This window comes from Pezoporus wallicus, unplaced genomic scaffold, assembly GCF_028554395.1.
Source record: "Pezoporus wallicus isolate ANWC-B61680 ecotype Strahan unplaced genomic scaffold, APGP_CSIRO_Pwel_v1 contig_14048, whole genome shotgun sequence".
NCBI classification, from domain to species: domain Eukaryota; kingdom Metazoa; phylum Chordata; class Aves; order Psittaciformes; family Psittacidae; genus Pezoporus; species Pezoporus wallicus.
In genome coordinates, this window is record NW_026637740.1 from 190806 (window position 1) to 207910 (window position 17105).

Here is a 17105-nt window from a genome sequence, read left to right on the forward strand (position 1 = left end):
CCAAGGGAAAAGCAAAGAAAAGGGGGGGGTCCAAGAGCAAGAGAACCCCCCCACACACACCAGGCACCTGGGGAAAGGGAGGGGGGGGGGAACAACCCACCCTGTGCTTGAGGTGGGAACCTGAGGACTTGAGATACCGAATTGGGGTAAGAAAGGGGGGGTGGGTTCGGTATCGGGTCGTGATTGTGTCTCACGCAGATGGTTTGGGATGGAGGGGGGGGGCAAGGAAAGGTTAAAAGAGTGGGAAAATCCTCAGCGTGGCAGGATGGGGAGAGAAAGATGCTTCAAATCCACCCATAGGGCTGGGGGATCCTGAAGGACCGGGGCACCCCACAGCCCCCCGGTCCTTGAGCATCCCTATCACGGATACAAGCTCCTGCATCCCGTTGCTAAGTGGCTATTTAAGCCAATCCCCCCCCCCCCCCTCCACCAAGAATCTCCTGGCTCCTGCTCTCACCACGCTGCTTGTTTTGGGGAGGACAAGATGCCCAAACGGGCTTTCCACAGTAGTATAACGGGGGAAGGAATACAAATCAGGCTTTCCACTAAAGCTTTCCCAGTTTCCACTACAGATTTCCCAGTTTTCCAAGCTCCTGTTTCCCTGATGAGCACTAATATATATCATTTTGCATGTTAAAGTTTGATTCTTCTTTCTGAGAATAAAATAGAAGCTATTTACAACGAAACAATCAAACAACAACCTCTTCAAATCCCGTATAGCGAGTCCTCAAAAAGAAAAGGGATTGGGGATAGGGGGAAAAGGAGCTAAATGAGGATCTAAATGGATAAAATATCCCGATTTATCGATGGGGTATTTTTTTTTGCCTTTAGAGAGTGCACCGGAGGGGGGGTTTCACTACAGCTCGCATCGGCAGGCGTCCGTGCGTCTGTCTGGAGGTAACACGAGGTCAAACCCAATAATTAATAATTAATAATAATAATAAATGTACAGTGCAAAGTGTGATGTGAGTGAGGTAAACGGTCCCGGACCGGCGCGGCGCAGCGGGACGAGCCGGCGGCTCCGGCAAAACCCCCCCCCTTGGGCTAAAGCTTTTCTGGCTTGTGAAGGGAAAGCCAACAACACGAGGGCACGGGCAGAGCCCGCTGAGACCCCAATGAGACCCCAATGAGGCCCCGGTGCAGGGGTGTTTGTTAAGGCGAAGCGTTGTTGGAGGTAGAAGTGGGCGGCACGGCCAGGTTGGTCGGTGCCGCGGTGCCGCCGCCGCCGCCACCGCTGGTCCGGCTGCCACCGCCGCCGCCGCCGTTGCCTTTGCTGTAGGCAGAGGAAGGGAGCGAGGAGGAGGAGGAGGAAGAGGAGGAGGAAGGGCCGGGCGTCTGGGCGAACAGCACACCTGGGTGGAGAGAGCAGGGGGGCTGAGCCATGGGGCGGTGCGGCCGTGCCGACGCTACCGGGAGTGCCAGCACCGGGGGATGCTGGGGACGGCAGAGGACGAGCCCCTCACCTGTGTAGACGATACCGTTGATCTCAACCGACATGCTGATGCTGTTGGTGCCGTTGCTGCCCAGGCCGGTGGCCGAGTCCTGGCGGTTCTCTGCCGGGGAAGAGCCGGGTTACGGACCCTGCAAGGACCACGGGGCCGGGGGCTCTGCCGGGGCTGGCACTGACCTGGCGAGCGGGTGCCCTGGCTGTTGATGCGGATGCTCATGGGCAGCTGGGCCGTCATGGCCAGGAGGTTCTGCTGCAGCGCCCGCTGCATGAGCCGCTGCTGCTCGTCCGTCACCAGCGCCATCTTCTTCTCCGGGGGCTCCCCCGATTCCAGCTTCTCCCGCAGCTGCTCCAGCGCCGCGGCCTGAGCCGCCGCTGCCACCTGCACCGCGGCCGCCTGCGCTGCCACCACGGGGTGCCCGGCCAGCGAGACCGGGAGCCGGCTGGGCACGGAGATGGGGATGGGGGAGTCCTCCTCTGCAGGGGCAGAGCGGCGGTCAGCGATGCGGGGCGCAGGGAGGGATGGATGCCACCACCCCGGCGTGTCCCCTCCTGCCCCTGAGCGGAGTGAGGGTCCCTGGAATGATCCCCAGTGCCCAGAGGAGGGGGACAGGAGCGTGAACACCACCACCCCCCCCCATTGCTCAGCCCACAGCCCGGGCCCCATAGCGGCCGTTACCTTTCTTGATCTTCTGGACGGGAGCGATGGATCCGCCGTTGGTGGTGGACGCCAACCCCAGTGCCGGCACCGGCAGCTTCGGGGAGGAGAGGAGCCCATGGGTGCCGCCGGGGGAGTAGGTGAAGAGGGAGCTGCCGAAGCCCTGCCGGCGGCCCTCCCGCCGGTTGCTGTCGATGGCCGCCTGCAGCTCGTTGGGGTTGCTCAGCCCTCGCTTCTCACATTCGTAGGGGTACAGGTACTTCATGTACCTGCCGGAGGAAAGGGATGGGGAGGATGATGCTGACGGCGATGGTACCCATCCATCCCTGTCCGCCCCCATGCAGGGCAGCACCATCACCACCGCAGGACCCCCCCCGTCCCCGTCCCTGCCCGCCGCGCCGAGCCCCCCGCCGCTCACTGGGTGCGCAGGGTGAAGGCAGCGCTGGTGATGGAGGTGGGCAGGTTCAGCCCCTTGGTGATCTCTCGCCACAGCTTCTTGTTGATCACCTCCACCAGGCCGCCCTTCTCCGTCACCAGCGTGTACAGCATGTACAGGTCCAGCACCTGCTTGGCCATGATGGGGATCCGGTTGACGGGGGTCCCTGGGGAGCGGGGAAGGGAGGAGAGAGCGGGTCTGGGTTCTGCTTTCTCACCCCAGGGGGAAGCCATCGAGACCCCCAGCGAGGCAGCGGGGGGGGGGGGGTGTGTGTTGCTGCTCATCCCCTCCCTCCCACCATCTCCTTCCCCCCTTGGACCCCCCCCTCTGAGCATCAGCCTCATGAGCAAAGGAAACAGAAACTCGCGCCTGCAGCAGCAGCTGAGCGCGGTTTCTCAGGCTGAGCCCGGTGGCACCTGGCAACACGAGTTATTTATAACGGGGGTTATTCATGGGGGTCCCCTTTAGGGATGGGGAAGGGGCTGCAGCGCATCCCCCTCTCTGCCTGCCCAGCTCCGGGGTGTGATCTCGGTGGGACGCTGCCAGTGGGGGTCCCCCCCCCTCTCCATGCACAAACACACACACACAGAGCACACGTGCTTCCCCCAATGCCAGCCCCACAAAGGGCTGGAGGCAGCGATGTGTCAGCACTTCCAGAGCTGTTTTCCATGCAGGAACCAGACCCTTAGCTTCGTTTCCAGCCCTTTCCATGACTCCCCCTGCCCCCCGGACACAGCATCCCACACCCCAGCAGAGTGAAGAGGTAGCAAGGGGCTTCATCCTCAGTGATAACCTGGGGGGGGACACACACACTGGCTGGGGGCAACATGCCCAGGGTTGGCCAAGAGCCGGAGCGGGTGAGGGGAGCCCGGATCCAGCCCAGCAGGTTTGACCCCATTGTGCAAAGAGGTTAAAAATTAACCATGGGCCCGAGCGGGGCTGGGACTGAACTCGGGGTTGGGATGAGGGGTGAGGAAATGAGCCCCCAGCCCCGGGGAGGATGTGGGTGGGTGGGGGGAGAAGGGGGAGCCTCCGGGGCAGAGGTCCAGGGGAGCTCACCTCGCTTCTGCATGAAGCTGAAGAGGTCGTCCAGGAACTCCTTCCTCCTGGGGTCCCCATCCAGCTCATACAGCTGCACAACGAGAGGAGAACACCACTCAGAAACCCCTATGCCGATGCTCCCCCCCCAGTACCAATGCTCCCCACTCCTGTACCAATGCCCCCCACCACCCCAGACCCCCCCCGATACCCCAAACCAGCATCCCTGGGCTGTGATCCTGGAGCCTCACAGGATGCCGAGGGCTCTGGGGGTCCGTGCATGGGGCCATGGGGTCCCCAAGGTCCCTGCAGCTGAGGCTGGACCTGGCACCACCATCCCCTGCCCCACTGAGAGCCGGTGCAGCTGCGAACACCGTGCTCGGCCCCTGCTCCTCTCGGGAATGCCGACCCCAGGTATTTTTAGCATCCTGCTCGGCGCAGACTGGAGCGATGCTTTGGCACGATCCCTCCTCCACACCTGCAGTGCCGGAGAGACCCAGCGCCAAGAGAACCGGCTGGTGCGCGTCCGTGAACCAGGAGGCTTGCGCCTGCAGCGGTGGGCTCAAAACGGCTCCCTGGGGGTCCAGCGCTGACAAATGAGGAGGGCAAAGCTGCCCCATCAGGGCTGGCAGCACCTCCTCCTGCAAGAGCATCTCCCCGGGCTCACCGGAGCGAACCCCGGCACTGCCGGAGCGGGGCAAGGCCTGGGGCACCTCGAGCGCCCGGTTGTGCCGGGGCACCTGGTGTCAGGGGTGGCTGCATCCCGACACGGCGCATTCCTGCCTGATTTATGGCAGCAGGGATGTGCTGCGGAGCGCCCGGCCCCCTCAGCGCGGCGCGGTCCAGAGCCGCAGGCGGTGGTGGCTGGGGGGAACGCTCCTCATCCTCATCCCCCCTCGTCGAGGAGGAGTTGTCAGAGCCGGGGGCTGCCCAGGCGCCACGGGGATGGACGGCACGGCGCGGGGCTCCCGCTTTCCTCAATGACAGCTTTGAGCAGCTGCCAGCGGCACGGGGCTATAAATATCACTGCGTAACCCAGCCAACGCGCACCGCGTTCAACCGGGTCACCGGTACACCCGCTCGTCCCGCGGGCACACGGCGGCACCGGGACCCACTGCCGAGGCCCCTTCTCCCACTGCACCCCCCCCCTTCACACACACACCCCCCAGATCCGGACCCCGCGGGGCTGAACTCAGCTGCCGGCGCCGATCAAAGGGATCAATGGGGCCGTGATAAGAGGGGCCGGGCGTGCAGGAAAGCCATAAACCCCCCAGTTCCCCTGGAAACCTCACCCGGCCCCAGCAATCCCGCCGGGAAAGGACCGGAGCCACCGGCACCACCGGCCAAGAGCCCTCAAAGCGCATCTCCTACCCCAGCACCCCGGGGTCCATGGGCAGCGGGGAGCCTCGAGGGGCACCGGCACCAGGGATGGAGTGAGACAGAGAGGGCACTGCCGTGGTGGTTCATCCCGACCGGCTGAGGGATGCGGGGCTGGAGCCAATCCAGCCTTTCCTCGAGCAGCACTGGAAGCCGCTCAAGTTAAATCCAAACCTGGAGAGGGAGAAGGGTCCCGGACCACGGTGGGTCACGGCATGACCGTGGAGCTGTCCTGGCACAGTGCAGGGGGGTCACGAGGAGCCCATTAACCTACAGAGCTCTAAAACGGATTGGCCGTTTAGGAAAACACCGGAGGGCTCCATCCACCTTCAGCAAGGCAGCTCTTGGCTAAAGCTGCTACCGGGGTGCGTATGGAGAGTTATTGACTGCCAGGACCCCCTTCCTCCCCCCCCACCTTGGCTGTGAGCCCCCCTTCTGGCATCGTCCTGAAGGGAACGTTTAAGAGGATGAAGGAAAACGAGCCATCAGCTGAGGAAAGCGTGCGCCGGGCAGGACATGGGGATTAGCGGCCGCCCTTTCACGTGCCCCCCACTGCCCGCAGCATTGGTGGTCCCAATCCAAGCTCCGCCGGCCACAACCGTCCCCCTTCCCGTCCCCCCCCATCAGGATGAAGCAGTGTGGGGTCACTAAGGGAGCCCCATTCCCAGCCGGTGCCCTTGAGGCCCTGCGGCACGCCCAGCGCCGCAGCCGGGCAAAGGCCGTGTCGCAAGCTGCTGCCTGCGGTTACCGGTGAGATTTCGACAGCTCCACCGCGCTCCAGAGCAGGGAGAGGGGCTCAGCCGGGCCCACAAGACCTTGGTGCGGCTGTGCCAGGGCGCTGGAGCAGGGGATGTGCCGTGACCGCGGCATCACCGAGCTGTCCCCGTTCCCCCTCGCCACCGGGCATGGAATGGGGCAGGGCGGGGGGGAACGATTCCCAGCAGCACCACGCAGGGTTTCCCTTGCATTGATGGCAGCCTGGCTGTGCCATCACTGGCAGCCGCACACCCCGGCACCACTGAAAGGCACCGCAGGGCAGCTTCGATACCGGGGCTCAAAATAAAGATTGAGGAACAGAAACGTGCTCTCGCATCGGCAGCGGGTGAAACCGAGCGCGGCACCACCGCACCGAAATCAGCAGGTGCCGGTGCCCTTCCGGCCATCGCTCACGGCCTCCTGCGCGGCGCAGAGTGCGGCTCGGTGCAAAGGTAGCGCCGGGCAGGGAGCCGGGAGAGGCCGCGGGGCCGCTGCTGAGTCAAGAGATTCCCGTTTCTTAACTGGGGAGGCTGCAGGGAGGTGGAAACGGCTCAAACCGCAACGCAACGAGATCCCCTCGCCACGGCGAGGCCGCGGTGCCGGGGATGCCGCGGCACAGCCAGGATAAGAGACACCCCCCTCCCTCCCCTGTCCTGGGGATGGGGATCTGGTCCCAAGCACCCACTGCTCCCGGTGCTCGCTCAGCACAGGGCAAACACCACCGGCTCTGTGCCACGGTGCCCGACCCGCCTTGCCGGCGGCACAACCGCCATGGGTCCCCCCATGGCCGGCTGAGGACACGGTGCCAGATGGCTGTTGCCAGCAGATATATAATTAAGTGGAGGAGGAATGAGGAAAGGGGGGGGGGAGGCGGTGCTGAGCCCGCACCCCGGCAGGATGCCGGCCCGGCGTTTGGTGTGGATGACCGGATTAACGATTCAAACCAGATTACGGGAAAATCCCAACCCGGTGCCTTTCAAAGGGCTGGCGGGGAGGCGGCCCCTCGGCAATGCCAGGAATGCAGCACAGAGCCCTCGGCACGGGAGCGGCGCGTGCCGGGGGTCCGGGAGGGACCGAGATAACCTCCCCAGCCCACTGCTCCCCATCACGGCAGGCAAAGGGGTAATTACAGCAGGGAGGGGAAGCACTCAGCAATGCCGGGACTTACACCAGAGACAAGTGAGGGTGTCCCCCCCCCACAACCAGAGCAGGGGTGTGCAGGGCTGTGGCTGCAGAGAAGCCCGAGTTAAAAGCATCTCCCCCCCCCCAACCCCAGCTTGGTTCTGGTTTTCAGGCCTTGGGGATTAATTTCCAAGTCTCTTTTCCATCGCCAGGAAGTCCTGGCACTCTCGGCCTTCCTCCCTTCTCCTCGACACCGGTTTGGGACGTGCATGCCGTGACCCTGGGTGGCGGGGGGGGGGGTCAGGCCCTCTGGCAGATCCCGCTGCCTTCCAGAGGCTGGAAAATCCTGATTTTCTGTATTTAGGGAAAAACCCCAAAGGCAGCAGCAGGGCAGAGCCCACGCCGGTGCGGCGCCTGCGGCAGGTACCGAGGGAAGCCTCTGATTGATGCTAGAGCGGCGTGAAAGCGGCGGCTGCAGGGAGTGGGGGTCTCCTTCTCTTCCTTCCTTCCTCCAAGCATTCCATAGGGAACGTCCCTTTGTCCCGCTGACAGCGCAGGGGCGATGCCGGGCAGCGGGGGGGGGACGGGAGGAACCGCGCACGTTAACGAGTTATTTAACGCACATAAACACCAAGGGGGTGTTTCCCGGCCCCCCGCATGCCTTGGCACCGGCCCCGCACCGCGGCTGGGGGTTGCAGGGGAAGAAAGTGCTTTGTAAGAACCAGAGAGCGGGGATGAGGCGTTGCGGGAGATGCTTGAGCTGCTTTCCCGTCAGACGGCGGCTGAGTCACGGCTGGGGTTCCCGAGGCCGTGGGGCCCCGTCGGTCCCCCCCATCCAGCACAAGGAATGGGGTTTGCTGGGGCCTCTCCCTCCCAGCGAAGGGCAAAGGGGGAGTCCGGCGCAGATCCCGCTGCAGATAAAGCGCTCGGCTTAGGGACGGGGCAGCTCTCGCTGCTCCCATCCCCGAGCCCCCTCCAAAGCACAGCGGTCTCCATTGCGGGCTGGGAAGGGGCAGCAGGGATGTGCCCCCTCCCATTAACCCCTCCCGGTCGGCCGGCCGGGAACACGCCCGTGCGGGATGGGGCCGAGTCCACTGACCGGCCCGGCGGGATTCCTGCTGCCGGAGCGCGGGGGCAGCCGGGGAGCTGAGGGGAGGGGGGGTGGCGAGAGCTGGGCCCTCGCCCCGTGCTTCCCGTCGGCACCATTGTTCCCGCTGGTTCCCAGCATTGTCCCCTTGGCGGGCCAGGACACGGCCCCATCACCGCTCCCCACCGGTGCCCCCTCCTCAGGGACAAGCCCGGTCCCAATCCCCGGTCATCGCCCCCCGACTCGGGGGGCCCTGAGACCAACCACGCTCCCCCCAGCATCAGCAAACCACCACCACCCCCCCCGAGTGATGCTGTAGCTGCATCCGTGCTGCGGTCCTGCGGGACCCACACCACTCGACGTGGGGAAGGGGACAGGGATGAGTAGAAGCTCACGGCCAAGCAGTGCCCCGACCCAAACCAAGCCCCCCCCATTAGACCCACAGAGCCCCCGTGCCCAGGCTGGGGGCAGCAGCCGTACGGGTGACCCAGGGGCACGCAGGCCGTGTCAGCGCCGGCACCGCGGGTGCCACCGGCACGGAGGGGGGACATTGAATGGGCGAATTAGTCGCCGTTTAACCTCCCTGACCCACCATTGTCCCTGCGCCCGAGGCCGCCCTCCCCACCGCGCTGCGGGGCCCGGCAGCAGCCGCAATGCTCCGCATGGAGCCACCGGCCCGGGCGGGCTGACAGCGGCTCCCAAGACGGCTGCGCTGCGGCTGCTGCTGCTGCTGCTGCTGCTGCTTCCCCTTCCTGCGGAGGAGGAAGCGAATCCTGCTGCAGTTGCATTTCAAACCATGGTTTCTGCGGGTCCTGCTGGGCAGCAGCATCTGAGCTGAGAGCTCGGGGCCAAGCAGTGGTAGGACGGGGGTCCTGGGGGCTGTCACCCCCACTCTAAGCCGGGCGATGGGATGCTGGCCCTGGTGCGTGCCGGCGCATGCCCTTGACACGAGCTCGCTATCGCCCCAGACCTTGTGCAAATATTAATTCAGTGCAGCCAGGCAGGGTTCACAAAGCTCGGCCCAGGCTCATCCGCAGCCCCATGGCACGGGCCGGGAGGGGGGAACACGGCCAAAAGCAAAGCTTTTCCTGACAGAGAAACAGAGCAAAGCCTTGGGGGACCCGGTGAGCTCCCCGCTTCGGGCTGTCCGTCCCCCTTGAGACCCCCGGGTGCGGGGCAGTGTGTGAGCACAGGGACAGCGGCCCCGGCAGCAGAGCTGGGGTTTAAATTCCACCATATGTAAATGATCGGCTTAGAGCGGGATCGCTGGGAGCCGGAGCAGATGAGTCACTGTCACCAGGGCTTCCACCACCGCCCGGATTTGGCTAATTGCAAATCTGTTCCTGAAATGCGAGGTCCGTCCATCCAGGGCACAGCAACTCCACCGGCTACACCAGTGTCCCTGCTGGTATCGGTTTGGGGGGGGGGGAGAGACCCACACTCCCCAGTCCTACCCATGGGAGCTGGCAGAGGTCCAGCAGCCCCTCCAGCAGATGGTTTTGACAGGGAGCCAGCACTGGGTCATCAGCCCTGCAGAGGCAGGGAAACTGAGGCAGGAGGCAAAGGGATTTAGGGCCAGGGTCTGCCCCGGTGCTCCCCGCTGCCATCTCTAGCAGGGGGGACAAGGAAGTGACCACAGCAGGGACGGCGCTGCCCCGTCCATGGGATACACGTGGGTTGTCACCAGCTCCATCGAGAGGGGACCCTGGCACAGGCACATGAAGTGACCAAATGGAAGGGGCCGGGAGCAGGTTGGGAGCCAGGACCTGCACCCTAAACCCCCCGATCCGGCTGCCCCAGGGACTCGGCGCCTGGCAAGCAGCTGAGTACCAACAGAGACGCTCCCCCCATCCCTAAAACACCACCTGCCCCCCACCCTGGCCCCCGATTGCAGCACGTCCGGCTGCGCGCCGGGTCCCGCTCCTGCGGTTTGGGCCAGAAATAGGGCGATGGAGCAATGCTGCTCCCTTGCCCAACCGCCCCGCGGCCCGGCGGGTGTTTGCTTTGCTGACAAAAGACCTGCCCTTGCTCTGCTGTTCCCCCCCCTCCCTTCTTCTTTTAAATAAACCATCATTCCTGTTGGTTCAGCTGTGCCGGAGCCTCCTCTGCAGCCCTTGAATCAGCCAGAGCCGGGGGGGGGAGCTGAGGCTTGCGAGGGGGACACTAACAGACAATGCCAATGCGGGAGGACCAAGCCTGGTTCCCATGCGGAATGGGGTGGGGTGCTGGTTCACCCAGAAGCAAACACAGCGAAGGCACTGGCCACTGGCCCATCCCTGTCCCCTACGTTGTGCGTTATCCCTGGTCTCCTTGGGAGAAATGGCTTCACTCAGTGTCCAAACACCGGAGCAGGCACCAGGCGGGGCTGGGGGAGGCTAAGCCGCTCTCACCAAGAAGTCCCTGACCCCCGGCCAGGGATCCGGTGGGATTACGGCTCCGAGAAGGCTCCCTGAGCACCGCGAGCCAATTACCGGGATGGATCCCAGCTTGGGAGCACCCTGCAGCGAGCCGGGCGCAGGACGGCGGCACCGCGGTGGGCATGGCCCTTGTCCCATGAGGGGTCCCCTCCTCGCCCCCGTTATCTACCTCCTCCCAGCACAGGGGGGGCCCCATGGTGCTGCCCTTTATCTGGCCACGCCACGGCACCGGCCAGAGCTCAAACGCCTTTAGGGCTGGGGGGCTGGTGACATGCGGGTCCCCCTTTCCCTGTGCAGGGGCCCCCTCGCCCTCGGCTCATGCAATAAAGCACTAATCAATATTTTAAGGACAGTAAATGGACCCTCGTGAAGGGGCTGTGGGCCCCCCCCCCGGGCCCCCAACCAGCACTGGTGGGGGGGCAAAAGGAAATAAACCATGGGAGGAAGGGTTCAGGGCCCCCACGCCTTAACCAGAGCCTGGGTTTTGGAGGAAAACCAGGCTTTTCCCGCAGGAAAATCCCAGCTTCATCTTCCCGGGAGTCACTGTGCTCCCAGTGTGTGGAATCCTGGAAGCAGGCAGGATGAGGGGGGGCAGGTTTTGGCTTTTGCCCCCCCCCCCGAAGCTGCAGATTTGCTTTTGGTTTACTTCTTTCTTCCCCCCCCCCCCCAAATCATTGCCCTTTGAAACGCTGCAGTGGGGCAATGCTCAGCTCAAGATAAGGGCTGAGGTTTTCACCCCCTTCCATGTGCCACCGTTGCCCCCATTTGGGACACCTTAAGAAACCTCTTGCACCCCCCCCCCCCGCAAAGCATCAGCTTCTCAAAGCCTCCGCTGCTTCCTCTGAAGGCGAGGGTGTTAAACACCAGCCTGAGGCAGCCCAAACACAGCACCCCAAAGGGGACACCCAAATCGGAGACAGTGCCTGGTGCAGGGGGCACCAGGAGGTAGATTCCTCCCCCCCAACCCTGCAGGACATGGTGCTGGTGCCCGAGGGAGTGCAGGCAGCACAGGAAGCTCCCCAAGGGGCACAGGCAGGAAACTGGTGTTAGTAGGGCACAGTAATAGCAGTAACGAAACAGAAAGGTCAGGAGGGGGGTTCCATGCAGAGCCCCGGGGTTGGGGCACGGACTCAAAGCAGGTTTCTCCCCGGCAGAGCTGGCTGTGAGCAGCACCGGAGCTTTGGGATGGCTTGTGCCCTATGGAGCAGCAGTGTGACCGCTGCCCCAGGCTCACCCCCAGCCCCTGCGACCGCCACAACCAAGCCGGCATCACCCAGCCCCTGTGGGGACCTGTTGTGCCCTTAGGGGTGCCAATCCAAACCCACACAAGAGCATCAGTTGGGGATGTGCTGATGCCATCCCGGTCCCCTCCTTGCTACGACAGGCACGAGGTCAAACCGAAAGCGAGCCTGGAGGAGGAGGAGGAAGAGGAGGCTGTGGGGGCCATCACCCATGGGGATCCTCCTCCTCCGGGCCCCAAAACGTCCCTTTCCCCATCGAGGAGCCACCGAGCCCCCCATAGCGCCGGGGGCTCCTTTGTTCTGCTGCCTGCGCCCGGGTCAGCGCCGAGCTGACCTCTGCCTCGCGGTGGCTGTCCCCGGGGACGGGGAGGTGCCACGCGCCGGCTCCCTCACCTCCATAACCTCCATAACTCTTCCTCACGCCCTCCCCTTCCTCCTCCTCTTCCCCCCATGGCTCAACCCGCTTTGCAGGAATCTGTCCCATACGGGGCAATGAAACCCCGTTGTGGAGGATGGGGACAGCCCCTGGGAAGAGGTTTTGGTGCAGACGGGCACCCACATGATGGCATTACCCGGTGAGGACCACGTCCTCCAGCATAGAGAGCACCATGCTGGGTCATTCACCAGCACATCCAGAGCTGAACCCCAACCGCGGCTGCAGGGAGAGCACCCCTGGACCCAAACCGACCCCTTCCTCATCTCCCCACCGCTGCGGGAAGGCAGAGCACCGGCACGGCTGCGCTCCCGGCACCGCATCCCCATGGGGATGCGTTCGGCCACGACGCGCCGGCGGGGCAATGGGGAACGCATCCCCCCCCACCGGCACTCACTGTTTACATTCCTGCTGCTCCTCGGCGGGGCCGGGGCTGGAGCACGGCACGCGCTGGAGGGTGGCCAAGGAGGAGCTCCCGGCCAGCGCCGCGCTGAGCTGAGCCCAGCAACCCCTGGCCCGGCTCCAGCGGCTGCGATCCAAGCGCCGGGGAAAGCCTCACCCGGCCGGCGCTGCTCCCACCGCGGCCGCTTCCCCCCCCCCCCCCCCCCCCAACCTTGGCTGTTGCCATGATTAACCATAACCACAGTGCCGGGCTCTTCCTGCCCCTAGCACATCTATGGGCTGCCGCACCGGCGTGGCGCGGGTCGACGCCAACCACCCACCCTGGATCTTCCTGTTGGATCCCAAGGGCTGCGAGCGACTGCCGGGCACCGAGACGGTGATGAACAGGAAGATCACGGCTGAGGTATCACAAAAACCTGTAGCAGACAGGAGCTCACGGGCCCGGCCCTTTGCTCCCCGACAGCAGGAAGCACCCAAAGAGAAACCACAAGACGGGAGCAGTGTGGGTGCTGCTGGGGCTCCGCGCTGCCTCGTGCTTCCTCCCCGCATCCAGATGTGCCGGCAGATCCCGGCAGCCCCTTCCCCCTTTTGGGAAGGATGCGAATGGGAAGGGGCAGGGGCCATCGCATCCCTCCCAAAAGGCCACCACCAAGCCCCGGCTGCTCCATCTGGGTCCCATCTGCTGCTGTTGGCTCCTGTCCCTTCCCCCAGCCCTAAACTCAGATGTATTTAAACACACACATCAAAGGTGCCGGGCAGCCCCCGGGGAGCCCCAGCTCGCACAACGTTTCCTTCTATTAGCTGGAAGTGGGGCACAGCGAGCTCCAGAGCCTGCAGCATCCATGGGGCCGGAGCCGTCCCGCTGGGCATCACCTCTGTGGTGACGGTGATGGGGAGGAAGCCAGGTCCCCACCAGAAGCGGGAGTTTGGGATGGATTTTCACACCGTTATCAGCAAGAATCCCTGCGGCAAACCCCATCACACCGCCCGCCTGCGCTGGGGCCTCGGCGCCAACCGGGACACCAGGATCCCACCAGAGCCACCGACCAGGGAAGGGGTGAGGCTGAGCCCAAGCACCAAGATCCCAGAGGATCCCAGTGTGCCCTTAGCAGCTCGACCGGAGGACACGGCGGCACCGATAGGGATGCACGGCAGAGCCGAGAGCAGGGGAGGGGACGCACGCGTGTCTCGGCGGGCACCTACTTGCTTGAACTGCTCCTCGTAGGTCCAGTCACCGTGGTCGGGCGCCGGTGGCGGGGGCTGCGCGTGGCCCAGCCCCGGGGGGAGCCGCTCCTGCCCGCCCGGCACCCGCTGCGGCTCGCCCCGGTAGTGCTGCGGCGCTGGCGGCTTGCGGAGCAGCAGGGAGCCCGCGCCGGCCCCCACCGCCTCTGCCGAGCCGAGCCCTTCCTCTCCCATATCTTCCTCCTCCTCGTAGTCTTCCTCTTCCTCCTCCTCCTCTTCTTCCTCTTCCTCCTCGCCCAGGTCCTCTTCAAAGTCATCTTCGTCCCACTTGCCCTTCCTAGAGCAGGAGGGAGAGGAAGGATTCAGCGGCTGGGTCCCACACGGGGCAGTGTCCCCCCTCCTCTCCCACCTGCCCTCCCCATGGGCACCCCACAGCCGTGGGGCTGGGACCACCCACCCGGCACACAGTGACCTGGTGCAGCCCCAGCGGTGGCTCTGCCATATGGCTCCCGCATATTCCCTGCTCCAGAGAGGCTGTGAGGAGGCAGCCACGAGGGCCCTGCATTATTTAGAGCCAGCGCAGCATCCTCTGTCACGGCCCCACACAGCTCTCGGGCAGAGACGGAACGTTGCCCCATGCCAGCATCCAAGACATCCCCACAGCACTAATCCACAGCACAGGCTTCCCCGGCAGCCTCCACCACCACTGCCAGCCCCAGTGGGATGCTGGTGTCCCCAGCTGTACCAAAACCCACCGGAGCCGGATCACATCCCTGCCCCTTTCCCAGTGCTGGCGAACACTCACAGATCCTCCTCCTCCTCCGAGCCCATCTCTTGCTGGTACCCGCCATCCTCCTCCTCCTCCTCCTCCTCCTCGCCGTGTTCCTCCTCCTCCTCCTCCGAGGCCTGGCTCTCATCCGACGGCCCGGGGCTGGACGAGTGGCTCAGGCCGGCGGCTGCCGCCCGCATGGCAGCGAGAGCGGCCATCTGCGCCCGCTGCATGTGCGCGCTCTCGGGCTCCGCTCCTTCCTCCGAGGGTGCCGGGGCCGCATCCTGACCGCGGGCACGGGCCGGGGTGCTGGCTGGAGGCTGCCCCGGGCCCGGCGGGGGCTGCGCCGGAGGGGACGCGGAGCGCTGCTGCTGCTGCTGCTCCTGCTGCCGCGCTTCCAGCGCCTGCTGCAGCCGCGCGCGCTGCTGCCGCTGCAGGTTCTCCATCACCGCCTGCAGCTTCATGGCTCTGCCGGCGGGCGGAGGGTCCCCGGGGGCACGGGGGGCCACGCAGCCGGGGGGCAGCACCCGGGGGCCGCGGGGGGCAGCGCCCGGCACGCTGCTGTGCTCCAAGGCTGGGCCGCGCCGTGGGGGGCAGCCCTGCAATGGGGCTGCCCGGGGGGGCGAGGGCGGCTGAGGGGCTGCAGTGCTGGTGGGTGTCCGGGCAGGAATGGCCACCACCGGCAGGGCAGGGCAGCAGGATGTGCCCCCGGCCCCCCTCAGCCTTGCCCCGATGCCTCCTTCACTCGAGGGCTCCCTGGGCTCAGGGTGCTGCCGGTGAACGCGTCCGAAGCCTCCTTGGGCTCAACAGGCAGCAGCTGTAGCCCGGAACATCGCTGCCTCCGTCACCAACCGGGGTCAATGCGGTGTGTACCCCCCCGTTCGGAGCCTGGCGTCCCTCAGTCCTCCTCTGGCTCAGCTTCTGGCACGCGTCGGCGCAAACCTGCCGGGAGAAGCGGAGCCGAGGGTCAGCGGAGCTGGTGGCAGGAGCCGGCGAGCAGGAAGGAGTTAAAGACAGCGCAGGAGCCTCATTAATCTCGAGCTAATGAGATAGGGCCGGGGCCCTGCTGCTGGAGGGGGAAGGGGCCTGCCGGACCCGATAGCCCAGCCCGGCCCTGCAGGCAGCGGATACCGGGATACGGGGGGGACCAGCGCACGCAGATAACAGACCCGCTGGGAGGGCAGAGCCGCACCGTGGGTCGCCCATGGGGGACAGGGCAGCTCCGCACGTGGGGACACCAGAACAGTCCCAAAGTGTGGGGGGAACCCATGTGGGATCCCCAGGGTGATGCAGGGCTGTGGGTGCCTCAACTCTTTTTCACCCCGCCGGCGCGCACTGGAGGAACCAGCACAGCACGCCCTCACCCAGCACAACCAGAGCCCATGCCAAAGGCAAGGAGGGAGCTCACGGCCGTGGCGGTGCCACGCACGGGCAGTGCTGCCCCGGCGGTGCCGGAGAAGGCGGCAGCGACTTCTGGAAAGGGGAACCCATTTCCAGCGCGGTCGCTTCCCCCGCGCCTCTCTGCAGCCGCCGCCGCCGCATCCGCTCGCAGCCCCGCCGCGCTCTGCTCGGCCGCTGCCGCCACGGGGAGCCCGCGCTGCTGCCTCAGTTTCCCCTCCTCTACCGCAGCCATCCCCATGGTGCGGGAGGCATCGGGGCAGGGGACTGGGTCCCTCCATGCTCCGCACCGCAGCAGCGTCCGGCCGCGTCCTGTGCCAAGGGCTCGACTCCGTCCCCTGCACCGGCGAGTGCCACGAGCAGAACCAGAGCGAGACTCGTCCCAGGCACGTGCTCCTCTGGCGAGTCACCAAATCACTCAGTGCCAGCACCGGCGCTGCCGGGAGCCGGGTGCGGAGCTGCAGCCTCCAGCCCCGGCCTTGCCCCCGCTGCCACATCCCCGCAAGGGACCGGAGCCCGAGCGTGGCCCCCGCGGTGACTCCAAGCCCAGAGGACCGTGGCACCCCGGCCCGCGGTGACCTTGAGCCGTGCCCCTTTGTCCCCTCCTGGCCGCTCGGTGCCTCCCGGCTGCGGGGGGGGGGGGGGGGCGGATTTGGGGCGTCCCCGCGGGGGCAGGTGCTCGGCAGCGACAGCGGCTGCACCGGGCTAAAAATACCCGGCACGGGCGGGGTGGGAGCGACGGGGCCTTTGTGCCACCGGCACCGGGCCCGGCCGCGGACGGACACCCCCGGCTCTCCGGTGGTGGGGGGAGCTCACGCTACCACGGGGCATGAAGCGAGGACGGGCCCGGGGGTTGCCGGTCCCTGGGGACAGACGGAGATAAGGGGGGCCGCGGGGGGGGTTCGTCCCCAGGGCTGAGCCCGGCCCCGGGGCACGTGGCACCGGCGGCCCCCGCCAGCAGCGGGGGGGGTGGGGGGAAGCGGTCCCCCCCCAGGCCGGGATGAACCAGCGGCTCCCACCCGGTCCCGGCCGCCTCCTCCGGTCGGTGCCTCGGGACGCCCCGGGCGCGGGTACAGGGCGGCGGCGGCGGCTCCGTCCCGTGTCCCCGGGCGGGGCGGGGCGGGGCGGGGCGCGGGGGGCTCTAACCGGCCGGGACAGTAACGAAGCCGCATAGCAGCGGCGGCCGCCCGGGGCTCGGGCTGCGGCGGGGCCGGGGCGCGATCGCTGCCCGCTCGGCGGCTCCTCTCCCCGCGGGCAGGGGGCGGTGCCCGGCCCCGCCCCGCCCCGCGCTGCCATTGGCCCACGGCGCCCTCCGCGCCCCGCCCCGCCTCCCCATTGGTCG

At 66.1% G+C, this 17105-nt stretch overlaps 1 protein-coding gene across 1 annotated transcript; it reads right to left on the reverse strand.

Moving 5' to 3' along the window:
* Window positions 1-820: 820 nt before the first annotated feature.
* Window positions 821-15215, reverse strand: ARID3A (AT-rich interaction domain 3A). The gene is made up of 8 exons (XM_057407445.1): window positions 14402-15215; window positions 13618-13933; window positions 3601-3673; window positions 2524-2707; window positions 2127-2374; window positions 1628-1924; window positions 1464-1553; window positions 821-1352 (listed from the first exon to the last, which is right to left on the reverse strand). Exons 1-8 carry the CDS (start codon window positions 14827-14829, stop codon window positions 1153-1155), a joined length of 1836 nt encoding a protein of 611 aa, XP_057263428.1. The 5' UTR covers window positions 14830-15215; the 3' UTR covers window positions 821-1152.
* Window positions 15216-17105: the final 1890 nt, after the last annotated feature.

Coding starts and splice junctions, on each gene's coding strand:
- ARID3A (XM_057407445.1), bottom strand. CDS start 14,829: ATGAAGCTGCAGGCGGTGATGGAGAACCTGCAGCGGCAGCAGCGCGCG. Junction 2,375..2,523: donor GCCTTCACCCTGCGCACCCA/GTGAGCGGCGGG, acceptor TTCCTCCGGCAG/GTACATGAAGTACCTGTACC. Junction 1,925..2,126: donor CGTCCAGAAGATCAAGAAAG/GTAACGGCCGCT, acceptor CTGCCCCTGCAG/AGGAGGACTCCCCCATCCCC.